Genomic DNA, 15,078 nt, shown 5'->3' with positions numbered 1-15,078 from the left:
GGCAGTCTTGGTAAATACTTGGTATTTTAAGTTATTATATATTATATTTGATTAATTGTTAAAATATTATTGTAAAATTATGCTTCTTGCAAAATTCTTTCAAAAAAAAAATCACTGTCTCCACCTGGGGGCAGGATGATCATAACACAGTACTAATAGAGTACTAACAGAGTACTAGTATTTATTATTGTATTTTGCGCATAATGCGATTAATCGTGATTAGTCATAGAAAAATTCTGCGATTAATCACGATTAAGAAATGCAATCGTTGCCCAGCACTAGTTTTTCTCTATCAACCCTCATTAAGTCATTTTCAGCGGGTAATTTGGGTGACATGAAGACAGTTGTCAAAACAAGACTGTTTCTTTGTCTTCTCCTGCAGATCAATGCTATCGTTCCTCCATACGGCTGTATTCTTGGCGTGCGGTAAATAGCAGCATTGCTAAAACAGTGTTTTGCATTCCAAAGCGCTCGGCGAGGGATCTAAACCGGCCTGATGGAAAGTGACAGTACGAAGCTCAAACACAGGTCAGCTGTTGATGTAAACTGGTCTCTGGAGGCGGTGCAGTTTTCAGCGGGAGGTTCAGGCGGGGTCAGGTCGGCAGTAAGTCAGCCCGGGGTACCAGTGGAGGGATTCGGGATGATTAAAGGCGCCTGTGTGAGCATTTCCAGTGTCGGGCGGATTATGGATGAGTGAAGGGGAGACTGTGAAGAGCCGCGGAAGAGGGAAGTGAATGAAACTCGAGGATCCCTCTCGGATCGCTGCGTGGCCACAGTGGGAAGTGAACCTGACTCCCTCCCCTGGTCCCATGCCCTCCCCGTGCCTCCGCCGGGCCTCGCCGTATTACGTCTCACCATGCCCCCCCCCTCCTCCTCCTCCTCCTGCACGTCTCTGATTGCAGACTGTTTTTTATTCCAACCTAAATAGTCAGTTTTCTCAGTGCTGTGGATTTAAAGTATGCATGTAGTGCACACCGTCTGGGCTTCTGGGCTACTTTCAGAAACATCAGATCCTACTGAGAAACACAAATCACACAGTTTTCATCCAAGACACCCTGACAAGTCTGTAGGTTTCCTCAGCGTTAACCAAAAACACGGTATAAAAAAAAAAGTGTTCATTTTAAAGTTTTCCTGTCTATACTTTGGCAGTAACAAACAATTACTGCAAAAAATGTTAATCTCAGCATGAAGCCACTTTTAAAGACACCGTCTGGTGCGAACAATCATGAATTGTCCATAAAACATCTCCTTCAGCTGTTACATTACATTGTACGTTTTTTTACAGACTCACCCAGACAGCGTGGCTTTGAGGCTGGTGTTAGTTTGCTAGCATTCAGATATCTCTGCCCCGGTCTCAGTGCTGTTTTGTATGCACTACTCTTATGAAATTTCTTTAAAAATCAGTGTTTTCCTTGAAATTGGCCCGATTGAAGCCTCTTGCGGACCAGTCTTGGAACAGGGTTCAAAACTGAATCCCCTGATCTATGACTGGACACCATCGAGGAACTCGACATTTTCTCTTGTTTTGAACATCTGCGAGCGATCAACAGCTGCCATGGAAACCGGGAGATCGGAAACACCTGGTGGCTCGGCTCCGAACATCGATGGGACGATAGGCGTCTCTTTGCTCCGATGCACTGGCGCTGGCTTTGAGGTTTGGGGTTTCCCTGGTGGACTGCGTGGAGAAGATCCAAACCTCTTCAGATCCACTGAGAGTTTAATCTTCCTGAGTCTGAACCTAAACAAAGACACACAACCCTCTTGTCTTCCTGATCCTCTCTAAGCCTTTTTCCCATGCCTATCTCAATCTGCCATCTATTCAGTGGGATCTCTCTCGCTGCTTCCTCCTGGCGGTGGACTGAGTCTGGGTGGGGTGGTGCGAGGCCGTGCCTCGTCCTCATCCTCAACTCTTACTCTCGGTCTGAGCCTGGGAGCAGCTCACCTCCATCTCCCGGTCCTGTCTGGCACGCCGCGGCGCTGCAAGAGTTATGGACTGAAAACTACAAATGTCCGGCCGTGGCTCCGAGGACAGCTCTTCTCTAAAGTGGGTATTTAGATTGCGGGTTTGCAGAAAAAGGTGAAAACGGGACCTGAAGATGAATGATGTGACACATTTTCTCATTGAAAGCGTTCTTCAGCCGGTAATATTCTCCCTGGTTATGAAACACAAGGCCAGAATCCTTCACCGTGTTTTGCAAACGCGGCACAGGTTTTTGACTTGTTTGCAGAGTTGCTGCATCAGTTTTCTTTTTCCTAATGAACTGTTTGCCCTTTCCTTATTATGAGCCATTGAAGCCATGTGTCTGTGTCAGAACTTTTCATTGCTCCCGGCGGTATTACGCATGATCAAAAACTGGGGGCTTACGCAGAGCCACATCATAAAACCACCAATTTATAAGACGGATGGTGTATCGGACTTTATATTGAGCGCCGATCAAACAACAACCCTCACAGGTGTTTTCATTCATTTGAGCGGAGGACGGAGCTCCGCTGCGTCTGCCTGATGTTACTGAGCCTAATGACTGAGTGAGAAGAAGACTGCTCCCCATCCCTCATCGATTAGAGCTGGACGAGCCGTCCCATCTGCTTTAACTCGCCCAACTTGATCCAAAACATCGTGTAACGAGAGCAGCACCGACTTCACCAGAGCCAGGAGGCCGCGGAGCTAATAAAGACTTCTTTTTCTTTTTGTGCACTTGTTGGATTTTACTCTCTGTTTGTTTTGGTAGCGTTTCAGAATGTCACGGCGACGGAGGCGACTGCTTCAAATCAAATCTTGACAGTCCAGTTCCAGGTTACCGATCTGAACTGAACTGCAGTGTTTGTCTCGTTCAGCTTGATTTCACAGGTGGATTGGTAGATAACCATGAAACAACCAACACAACCAATCCACTCCATCCCTCCAAACACAAGATAACCAAGACACAAGTGCGAAAACTTCAACTTCCTCCATCAAACTTAGGATAAGAGGTAGTTTACAGGTGACGAGGTGGCTGCGCCATTGGTGCCAATCCCTGCCTGAACGATCAAACCATCCGCTGCCTCGCTCCACCAACTGAGACCCAGTCACCCAGGAAAACATAACTTCAAGACGTCTCTTTCCTACAGATTTTCCTCAGTATCCAGTAACTCTTCTGTTCATCCTATGAAATCAGCAGAAAATGCCACCTTGGTTTTGCTTCAGGCTTCATAACAGCAACATTTTAAACTCAGATAAGATTGCGAGAAATGTTTCTTTCAAACATACCCTGCTGAAGAAACACATGCAAAGGCATTATAAAGCATAACTTTTAATCTAATGTCCAATGTTTACATATTTAGAGACTGTCTCCGCGCTATGCGCTGTTTTTTTTACTTCCTAGAACTATTGGCTTACAGCTGAATAATAAAAGCTCTCTGAAATGTTTTGACATGAAATGTCCCATATTTAAATAAAAGTAGAATAAAAAACAGCAGTGGCTCAGTCTTTGAAGGCTCATATCAATAAAGCATGACTTCATAAACTGATAAGTGAAGTGTTTTCACTGCTTGCAGCCTTTAAATGGCATGTGCCTCGCAGTTTGACTGCTTTCTCCCTCCTTATCTTCCAATGTTTCTTCTTTCTCTTTGTGTTTTGCAGTCCACTCCCTTTCCCGCTTTCACTCCTTTCCGGCTCCTCTCTCTCTCCGTCCGTCCGTCCGTCTGTCTGTCTCAAAGCGCTTCAGGCTCCAGTGCTCAGGAGGTCGCACAGCTGCAGGGGCCCGGACCCAGAAACGGGCCTCTCCTCTCGCTCTCCCCCGACACTGGTCCGGGCCAGCGCAGGACCGTAAAGTCTGCGTTTCTGCCGGGGCGCTGGCCGGCTGAGCGGCTGGACAGCCGCGATAATGAGGCTCCTCTGTGGAGACGACGGGGCGGGATTGCTGCGTCCGGCCCGCCGGGTTACAGCTTCGACGTCTCGCGCCAACGTTTTCTCTTCGCTCCCACAAGGATTTGGTCATTAGCGAAACGTGACCACACATCCACCTATCCAACATCTATCTATCTATCTATCTATTCATCTCATGGTCCGTGTCCCCGCCGCCTCCAGCCCCCCCCCCCCTCGACTCATTCCCAAAGCAGCATATAATCCCCTGCACCTGCAAAAGCTCCGCACACCGCCGACTGCCAAGAGTAGAGCGTGTGACCTTGCCTCCGCGACCACAGAGTCTGAGAGAGACAGAGCAGAGAAGGGGGGAGATGGAGGAGAGACAAAGAGAAAGGAAAGATTGTGGTTAGTGCAGATATCAGCCGCATTGGAAACACATTGTGATCCCTGCTGCGGTCGGGGTTTCAGAACCGGCGGCTGGGAAACGGGCCGGGCGGCTATTTTAGTGAGGCCTCTCTTCTCCCCTGTGATGCCAGGATGCTCCTTTCCCAAGAACTGGGACAGGATGAAAGGCCGGGTGGGGGTGGGGGTGGGGGGGTTTGGGGGGGGGGGGGTCGGGTCAACCACTGCTTTAACATTCACAGACCACTTAAAAAAAAAACTAAACAAAGTGACATTAAATTAGCTTTATGATAAGATTGGAGGAATTTCTGGTAAAAATTACAAAACTTTACAAATTTTATAGATGTATTATTACAATGTTGGTTGCAGTTGTGACATTTTCAATGGATTATTTAAAAACTACTAAGTGATGATGCTCAAATATCCTATTACACTATGAGGACGTTTGAAATGGTCAAAATGGTTCTCAAGTATTACATTATTGGTTGATGCAAACTATGAGTGCGAGAAAGTGATTGTGTTTGACACAGACAGTGTTTACAGTGGCTATAAATCTGCTTTTCCATCAGAATAGTAATAAATAATTCTGTGTCAGCGGCCACATGCAGCCTGATCTCAGACTCTGGAAACAGTCATTTTTCTGTTTTCAGAAAAACTACACATGCAGACAGAAATATTCTGATAAAAACCGCTGTGCACACAAGAAAATGTTCAGTAAGTATGGAAGGCCACTTGTTAGTGGTGGTTTTTTTTTTTTTAATAATTCGACCGCACATTCCTTCATGTAGAAAACAGTAAAATGCTAATATCCGGGCTTTTTTTCAGCTCTCCTGTTATGTTGTTGATCCGCAACCAGAATGTGAGACACGCGTCTCTCAACACGCCGGTGCAGTGAGTGGGAGTTAATTTTGGGAAGTACTGATAAATCCAGAAGAACGAACATTGTTCTGGAATTGTTATTGCTGTCAAAAAACTTCACATGTGAAATGACTGTGCAGTGCTTCTATTTGTTTATTTATGTATTTATTTTTAAAGAAAAGTTCTGTTTTCTCTGTTTATACAAAGTTCTTTCAAAGATGTTGCAATTTGAAGTCATTTTTTCAAAAATAAAGTCCAATTTTCTGTTGCAACACAAAACAACAAAAGTTTACTGTGGCATCGATCACATCTGATCAACAGAAACTAATTGTAACGAAAAAATGAATATGAACTGTAATCTGCAGTGTTGATCTTCAAATGAATGAGATTTAAAAAAATGGAAAAATCCCATTCTACTCTCATTTTTGTGTATTTGCACAATGAATACATGACAAAATTTGACTTTTCCAGGAATATGACAACAGAAAAATACTAACATTATTAAATCCATTATGATCTTTCATATATTTGCCTAAATGACATTTAAAATTGTGCTGAGAACACACACTGTTAGAGGATCTACAGGTCAAAATACACACATTTCAGCCAAGACATAATCCAGCACCACACTGAGGAGAGCTGTAGAAAGTTGTGTGTGTGTGCAGACCTTCTGAGTGTGTGTTTCAGACCCAGGAACTGGCTGCTCCAATGCAACAGGCTACTGAGTGAAACCACCTGATGTTTGTGTTTTATGATTGAACTCAGGATGAGAAGGGAGGCTCTCTCTCTCTCTCACTCTCTCTCTCTCTCTCTCTCTCTCTCTCTCGGCCCTCCTGGCGGGCGGGGGTCGGGTCGGGGGGACGAGGAGCCTCGCTCTGAGAGGTTATCCTCTGTGTGAAATGCGTGCGGACAGCTGGGCCGCCTCGGGCGCTGCGAGGTATGATTACTTCTCGGGGAGAGCAATTGAGCAACAGCATGGAGCGATTACTAATATTTTCTTTGTGAATCCCTCCTCCTCCTCCTCCTCCTCCTCCTGCAAGCTGCGTGCTTCAGCGTTCGCACATGGCGTATGTGTGCGCATGTGCGAGCGAACACAAACAAGTAAACAGAGAAAACTGAAAGCGGGGAAGCGCGCGTGGCGTCATGTGTATTCCATTAGAGCGCGGATTAAAAAGGTGGTTTTCTTTTCCCACATCAAAGGCGGCAGGCTGGGGGATTCCTCTGTTCCCTCCACTCCGCGGCTTCATGAATAAATAATGAGTAAACCTGGGAAAACAAGACTCTGTGACCTGTGACCTCCTGTGTGAGGGTCACACGTTGCACCTGGCGGACTTCCTGCGGGAGGGAGGAGACGGCGTCCGAAAGGCTGAGAACGACGTAGTTTCATGTGGAGCCACTAGTCGGCACTGTCCCGAGTCCCGGATGTGGACTGGGAGTCAATCGGCTTGTTTGATTTTCTCACGACTTTCTAACATTTCCAGGACCCCTCCTGCATGGGGCACGCCTCTCCGCGATATCCCAGAAATCCACGGAGCAGCTGAACCGAACGCACTGGGCTCAGCTCCCTCCTCACAGCTGTGCCGGCTCGGTGCGAAATACGAGGTTCAGGCCACAACGCAGCACATTATGATGAGGGATCAGGCCGCACACAGGCCAGATCCTAAACTCCAGCACTGTGGTGGTTTTCAGATGAATCACATGAGTTTCGATTGAGAAAATCCTCCGAACGCCTTGGAACGAGCAACAAGATGGAGGTTTGAGCTTAACTTCTGCTGGATGTTACAGAAGGAAAGGAAAGGAAAGGAGGGATGAGACAAGAGGAAGAGAGGAAATGAGCAAAAAGGACAGAGAAAAAGGAGAGGACAGGGGAAGAGGTGAGGAGTTTAGAAGAAAGAGGAAAAGAGGGAGATGATAGAAGAAGAAAGATGGAGGACAGGAAATGAGAATGGAGAAAAGAGAGTAGAGATAACAGGAGATATGTGTAAAAAGGAGTAAAAAAAATGAAGAAAGACAAGAGGAAAAATGTGAGAAGTGATATGGAATGGAAGAAAAGAGAGGAAAAGAAAACAGGATCGGGAGGAAGAGTGAGAAAGAGGAAAAAGGAAGAAAGAAGGAAAACAAGAAAGGACGGGAAAGATGAAAAAGAATAGAAGAGGAGAGATGAGAGGAAGAAAGGATAGAGTGAAGGAGGTAAGAAATGAGAGGGGAGAAAAGAAAGAGTGGAGAAAACTGGAGAAATGAGGAAGAGAAAAAAGGAATGGGAGAGACAAGAGGAAGAAGAGGAGGAAAGGAAAAAGGAACAGAGAGAGAAAAAAGGAGAATGGTGGATAAAGGGCGGCAGAGAGGAAATGAGAAAAAAACAGGTTAGAGGCGACTGAAAAGAGGAGTTAAAAAAAGAGAGAGGTGAGAAGAGAGAGAGAGATTCAGATTCCAGCAGTTCATCTCTCCGCCAACGGACGAGTCCAGATGGCCGCAGAGCGAGAGAAGAAGGCCTTTGACGAAGAAGGACAAAGACGCTCTGTGGCCGACGAAAACCCCGACTCTCGCAAAACGTGCACGCTCGTGCACGCACAGCTGTGCGGCGCATTGTCGGCCCCCGACGAGGGAGGAATGCCCGACGGTCCGACCCCGGAGACGTGACGTCAGTCCTGCAGCACGCCAAGGAGGAGGAGGAGGAGGAGGAAGAGCGGCAGGTGAACGTACCTTTAAATACTCCCAGAGCGGAAACTGCACCAGAGAGAAGGGGATCTGAAAAGCAAGCAGACAGATTTGATGGTCAGGATCGTGTCGGGGGGGGGGGGGGGGGGGGGGGGGGGGGTTTGGATTTTCCTCCACTTTTATCTTCAACCTCCAGCAGCGAGCGCTTTCCTGTCATCCCTGCCACCTTCCTCCTCCTCTTCCTCCTCCTCACCGATGATTAATGAATGAGTCGGCCTGTGGTCTGGCCTTCTTCACTGGCCGTGCGTGCGCATGTGTGTGTGTGTGTGTGTGTGTGTGTGTGTGTGTGTGTGTGTGTGTGTGTGTGTGTGTCTGGAAACGCCAAGTCGACTCAGGCAGGAAGTCACACCAGGAGGAAATCGATGGCAGTGCCAAGGAAAGAGACACGCAGACAAACACACAACGAACACACACTCATCCTGCATTCACACCACTGGGTGTTGGATCAGGAAGGAAGAGAAGAAACAAAGGACTGAGATAAAGCGACGTCCAGCGGTTTGTGCCGCCGCGGCGACAGCAGCATTGTTACCGGATGTGTCGGCACATCAGCGAACAGTGAGTCAGCCAGACAATACACACCGCGCTCAGCATGATGAGCCGACTCAGCACTTTGAGCTGATCTCACATAAACACTCGACGTGAAGCAGATTAGCTGAATGACTGTGAGTCAGGAAACGTATCAAACTCTATTTGGCAAAAGACGGTACTTTCTAAATGAGGGGCGTCTCATTTATTCACACCCGGAGCCTCATCATTACCACAGCTTCCCTCAAAGCGTTTGTTGTTTCTGTGAAAGTTTAAAAAATGCCTGATTACAGTTTAATTCAGTATAAACAGACCGAACACGCATTTCTTTCTTCAGTCTTGAAGTTTGGACAGACTTCTGTAAATCTGTAAATGAAAATAACCACTTTCTCTCTTCTCCTCTTGTAAATGTGGCGTTTTAATGATCCTTTTTAATCACTGATTGGAACCCAGTTCACTAAATGGACACGCACGATGGGGCATTTAGTTTAACATCTTCCACACAATTAAACATTTATTTTCCTGTCTTCTAAACAGTCGAAACTCAGCAAATCGAAGTGAGAACAACAAGCTGAGTTTCCAACATGACCTGAGAGCATCTGACATTCAAAACTACCATTTCTGAGCATTTCTATATGTTAATGTTTGATGATTTTGTTTGATATAACAGTAAAAACAAACAAAAAATAAACTGTCAAGTTCCATGACAATTCAAATATTGTAAATCATTTTCAAATGTAAAGACTACACTGAGCGAGTTGTACATATTTCTGTTCAGAGTTTAAGACTTTTCAAAAGAGCGTCAATAATGAGGAGAAACACCAGATTTTAATTTGCAACATGCTACATTTTGCGATTTGTTGCATTTTAATAGATGAATCATAATATTTGTGACGATCTCTGAACTCTTTATTTCACCATTGGGGTGTCATAGCAGCCAGACAATAAATCAGTCATTAAAAGTACATGAATAAATCATTTGTTTTACTTTATGTCCATTAACAGGCCTCAGTTTGCAGATTTTTTTTTAAAGAGAAATAAACTAAACCAGCTTGGTGGATCTTCTGTTTGAACACAGTTCATTCTGAGGTCATGTATAGAAAAGGTTCAGACTCTGCTGAAACTAATTACACCTTTCTGTTCTTTTCCGTCTGATCCGTCTGTCAGTCTGACTTCATGTTCACACACGCACGTCTTACTGTGCAACAGCAGCTATATTTACTTTCATTCCTTGAATGACTCTATTCAGCTTTATTTTAATTACCGAGCCGTGTCAATGTTTCTGCTGTTTGTGCAGCTTTAATGATGACCACATCCAATACTATTTTAAGCATTAATTATGGTGAATACCGTTTTGCCGCCGTTTCTTCTTCTTGAAAAACGGTTTTCTTACATCAATTTCTTTTTTCTTCATTTTTATCAATATGTCATGATCGTTACAGACGAGGCCTGAACACACTGCAGTGGTTCAGTAACAGCTCTGTACCTACTAAATACATTATTAAAGCATCATGTCTCACGCTGCTGGTCGCTGACACAGGTCTGGTATGGAGGTTGGGGTCGGGGGAGTTCGGCGGGGTAACGGCAGCTTTCGCCCATCTGGTCCATCCGGGGCAGACAGAAGCAGAAATTCTCTCAGTCCGCAGAGATTATCCCCAAATTTTATTTGACATACTGTAAGTCTGGTGTTCAGCCGCTGTTTTAAAAGAGCACCTGTCTTTTATTACAACCCTGATGAGTTCTGCTTTTCCAGGCAGAGAAACAAAAGGAGAAAAGAAATGAAGAAAGAGGAGTGCCGCGGCTGAATGCACGCAGAACATATTGTCCCGATACGACTTTAATCACTTGAAAATCTGACTAAATAAATACAAAGCGTGCATTTCATATTCATTCCTTTGCAACTTTGCATTTTCATAATTCACAGATGTTTCTTTTTGTAGCGCACTGGGAAAACTGCTGTGCTGATCATAAAGTACAGAGGGTTAAAGGCGATGGAAACGCAGCAAACGGATTCCCTGATTTTAAATTTTGCACAAACGAGCAAAGGTTATATTTTTGTTCCTCCAAACAACTGCAGGGAGAGCAGAAAGAGAAAGACAGATGGCTTCAGGAGAAGGTCTGGAAAGAATGATCCACCGGTGATTTATGACTGGCTTTGACACCTCTGGCACACAGGAGTGTGTGTGTGTGTGTGTGTGTGTGTGTGAGACTGACTGAATTGATAAGACATTTCTAGTTATGACAATGCCGAGAGCGAACACACCTCCACACAGTGACTCCACTGAAACACGCAGGTGTTTGTTTGGGCCTGGAAATCAATCACGGAGAATCGGAGAGCGGGTGGCTCCATGACTGCCGAGTTGGTTTTTCCAGAGCTAAAACACACTCTGCTCATCTGACCGCCCTCCCGATGTAATGCTTCCACCTGACGCTGCCGTAATGACGGGAGGAGATGACAGACGGAATAAATCTTCGGGTCGAATGAGAAACGGCGAGGACTGGACGAGCAATCTGTCTCTGCCGCGCACGTCCAAATCGAACTCCAACACACGGATCCTGATAAAGTTTGGCAGCGTGCAAACACACAACTGTATAACCGATGCGTCACTGCCGCTGGCAAGCGCCGACGACTCAAGCCAGGACTCCTCTGAACAGCTCGGGGCGACGGGATGTTTTCCACCTTTTGTTTTTGGTCCTGTGTGATCATGGAAACAAAACATGGGCATCACCTTTGCCATGTGTGGATCAAATGGAGCCATACGTCTCAAAGCTGCAGTCACAGTGGAGTTCCAGCCTTATATCGCAGCAGAAAGTGTGTGTGTGTGTGTGCATGTTTTGAATTGTGCATGCATGAGATTTCTGCAAGTGTAAAATAACATATTTTCACCCCAAGTTTGGACTGGCAGGTGAAAATATATTTCAGAACCAATTCAGATCCTGACCTGCCAAAAACAACCTGTTAGGCAAAACTGAGGGGAAAAAAAGCCCTCTCAGCGGTGAGGGGAGAGCACTAACCACGGTGTGTGGCCTACTTACTTACATTTATCCATTTTTAAACACATTTAATGGTTGATGCTGTTTTATATCACCATTTATATTTATGAATATGTACATCGAAGTTAAGATAATAACAAACAAAATAGATGATTCTGAGCATTTTGTTGAGTAAGATAAAGGTTTGGCGTTCCCCCTGGATCCCTTTAAGGACCACCTGGTTGTAAACAGTTGCAGGTGTTGAACTGAAAGTGACCAGCAGACACTTTTAATAAGCGCTGGTCAGCGGGCCAGAGGACTCTGCCTGGAGGGCTGCTCAGACCTCAGCTATGTCACGCCAGACTGGCGTTGAGCAATGCGGGCAGCCAGGGTCGTTCTACGCCAGGCTAGCATGAAGGCAGCCTGGCAGCAGGAACCGCACGCCGTTCTCAGCCGTAAACTGGCGAGAATGTGTCAGCCTCATATAATGGCTCAGCGAAGGCTGGCCGGTTCAGCTCCACGACGCCGAGGGCTTCAAAAATCCTCTTAAAACTGGAATCGGAAGATATGTTTTTCAGGCGTTTTCCAAACGCTGCAGCGCAGGTTAAATGTGTAGCTATTTAAATGATGAGCTAGCAGGGGGGAAAGTCTCCCCTCCGGCCACAGCAGCATTCACTTTTATATCCACCGAGTGTTCCCTCCGCCTGCCAAGGCTTCCACAGAACACTCCGCTGCAGCTTGAGCCAATCAGCAAGCTGCTCCGGCTCTGTGAGCGACAACCGAGGACACACACACACACACAGACACACATACACACACACCCCGTGTGTCTAACATGATGAGGTCTGTAAACTCGACCTGCCACTGCACAGCAGCTTCACGACAGAATTCACACACCGAACACACACAGTAATGCAGTCATCTGAGAAGCTTGTTGACCGAGTTATTTTACTGTTATTTCAGAAACGCAGTAATTTAGTGGTACTTAGGCAAGAGACCTGAACGTGTAATGTATCTTATCATTTACAATCACATCATGCTGTAGTTTATGATATTACCTCATGTCAAGTATCATATGAAATCATTGTGATCACAATGGCTCTCATGTCATTTTGTATCATGTGTTGAATCATGTTGTGTCTTTTTGGATTGTGCCATTTCCTCTAGTGCCACTCTATATCTTGTGATTTTTTTTTAATCATATCGACTCATATTGTGATAGATTGAACTTGAGATTACAGTAACTGTCTGTATAATGTTGTTACATTTTGTGTCATTTTGTCTCATATTGCATCCAATCATGTAATCATGTATCACTTTTTTGTGTTATACCACAATATGTCGTTTCATATTGTGTCTTTTTCTATCGAGCTGTATCATATCGTATGGAGTCGTATCGTATCGTGTTGTCACGCTGTATCAAATCATGTTCTGTCATCATACATTTTGTTGCATCCAATTCTGCCCATTAACATCCTTTATCACATTGTGCAGTATTGAACTATTTTATCATCTTCAAGTGTGTCATTTTAAAACTGTGTTCCAATGAACTGTGATCTATTGTTAATTCATATAATTTCATATGAGACAGTTTTCTATCATGTCATCTCATATCATATTGCAGTGTCCTGCCATATGGTCATGTATATTGTGTTACATCCAATATTTATATCGTACCACGACGTCATATCCTATCAAATCGTATCATATCCCATTGATGTATCATGCTGGGTCTTAATGCCACACTGTAACGCTTCATCTTGTGTCGTATCATACTGAATTGTGTGAACTGTTTTGTGTCGTGTCATCTCATGCTGAATTACACCACACTAGCAGTATAGTCGTTTTTCCTGAAGTTAGAGTATCACTCCGCTCTCAATGCTCCTCCTCCACCTGACTGACTGCTCCCTTTTCTCTGAGGCGTCGCACTCTTTCCACACAGCGAAATAACAATCGACAACTTTGTGAAACTTGTGCACAAAGAAGAAACAAGGTGCTCTGGAGGCTCTGCAGCATCTGTGTCATCCATCTGTCCTGTGGGAACGGGATCCACAAGCCTGCTCTGCCTCGTGTGCAACCCTCCTGCTTCCTGTATAAATATGTTGGCCTGCTCCATAGTGTTCCTGCTGATTTGTGTGTGTGTGTGTGTGTGTGTGTGTGTGTGTGTGTGTGTGTTTGTGTGAGCATGAAGAGTGGCGTTTAAACCCTCGCTGGCTGTCATGTTCTGCAAATGATCGGAGGTGACAGCGCCACTTGCAGTGACTGTCAGGTGGGGTATTATAGGAATATGGGGAATACGTCTGCTGTGTCATTCTGCTGACAGTGCTCCCGGGTTGTTGTTGTTTTTTTTGTTTTTTTTTTCTGCGTATATATGTGTGTGTGTATGTGCGTGCGTTCCTGCCAACTGTATCAGCGCTAACTTTATTAGTATGCAGAGAGGCTCTGGGCTGTCACAGGTCCTTAGGCACTCAGCGGAGGGCAGGAAAAACACATGTCAAAATATATTCACATTGAGCCTGATTGCAGGCAGGCCAGTTGGCTGCAATTTGACAAATGACTTTTAATAGGTCAGACTGTAGCCTCTGCATACTGATGAGCGTGCAGGAGGGAAACGGAGAGGGAGATGGATATTAAGAGACAAGCAGACAAATATTTGAATGGTTAAACCAACACAGAATAGGGGGGGAAAATTACTTTTTTTCCAGTGGATTCCTGTCTGGGGAAGGGGGGAAGTACCTATTTGCTCACTTTTCAATGTTTTTCAACAACGTATTAGGCTTCTGTATGTTGGAAATCCAAGAACAGGGCCAAAGCGTGTCTTTAATCAAGTACACTGCCAAAAATATCACATATATAGGTAATGTGTAACTTCCACTTAATGGTGACATGTGCGCCGGAAACTCCCTCCTCAACCGAGGACAACAGATCATAAAGCATCACAATGAGACATTAGATCAACTGTTCAAGGCACATTTTCAAGAATACAATCACTCAAACAAAAAGACATCATGTGGCGAGTACGGTAGTAAAAATTTCATCAAAAGTAGCTTTTTGTGACGTTCTCAAACACATGTGAAACCGAAAACCTAACCCTATCAGACATGAGGAGGTCAGATTGTTGACCAGAGAAGAGCGACAGACCGGGAATCACACCGACGAGACTCAAACCAAACAGCTTGACAGAGACATCCCAAAAGATCAGGATTACAACACTGACCGCCTTCAATTGTGGATTTTCTCATGTATCAATGCTGGAAAAAGATATTTTTGGTTCTTTAGAGTTTAAGTTGGTTTCCTGGACATTACTCATAACCAGAACACGCCAAAATCCAGAGAGACTTGACGACTTCATTCAGTCATTAAAAAGGCAATAAAAATCCTTTTCAGGATTATGATATAAAACTTTAGACACAAACAACCACTCGGGCTGAAGAAAGTGTGGCGCAATTCGCCAGAAATCACCAGATGTGGACAAAAAGAGCCAAAGCTTGCCGAGCCAGAGAAGCACACCAGATCCTCGGTCAGTGCTCCATATTCAACCGTCATTTCAAACCTATTCAACAGAAATCTCCAAAAATCTGTGATTTTTCACGGCTGCACATGTACCGATGTACCATCAACTCAAATTCCATCAACGCACAAAATGAAAATCATGCATGGCTCCGTTTGACCCTTCGGTTTAAGAAACAGTGAGTCACACTGGAGTAGTGATTGGAGGAAGAAAGAGGAGCAGATGGGAGTCAGATGGTGGAGCGATC

General features: G+C 45.0%; 1 protein-coding gene across 1 annotated transcript in view; it reads right to left on the bottom strand.

The window, feature by feature from the left end:
* The window catches only part of slc25a26 (solute carrier family 25 member 26), a 52,114-nt gene that overhangs the window by 12,407 nt on the left and 24,629 nt on the right, over positions 1 to 15,078 (bottom strand). The window contains exons 6-7 of the mRNA XM_030091871.1: positions 7,808 to 7,852; positions 4,116 to 4,185 (exon numbers count right to left, since the gene is read on the bottom strand). Of these exons, the coding sequence (XP_029947731.1) occupies positions 4,116 to 4,185; positions 7,808 to 7,852 (115 nt within the window). The remainder of the gene's footprint in view (positions 1 to 4,115; positions 4,186 to 7,807; positions 7,853 to 15,078) is intronic.

Source organism: Salarias fasciatus, chromosome 5 (assembly GCF_902148845.1).
Source record: "Salarias fasciatus chromosome 5, fSalaFa1.1, whole genome shotgun sequence".
Lineage (NCBI taxonomy): Eukaryota > Metazoa > Chordata > Actinopteri > Blenniiformes > Blenniidae > Salarias > Salarias fasciatus.
Note: the sequence above shows the minus strand (reverse complement) of the source record. Positions and strands in the feature narration are given on the sequence as shown.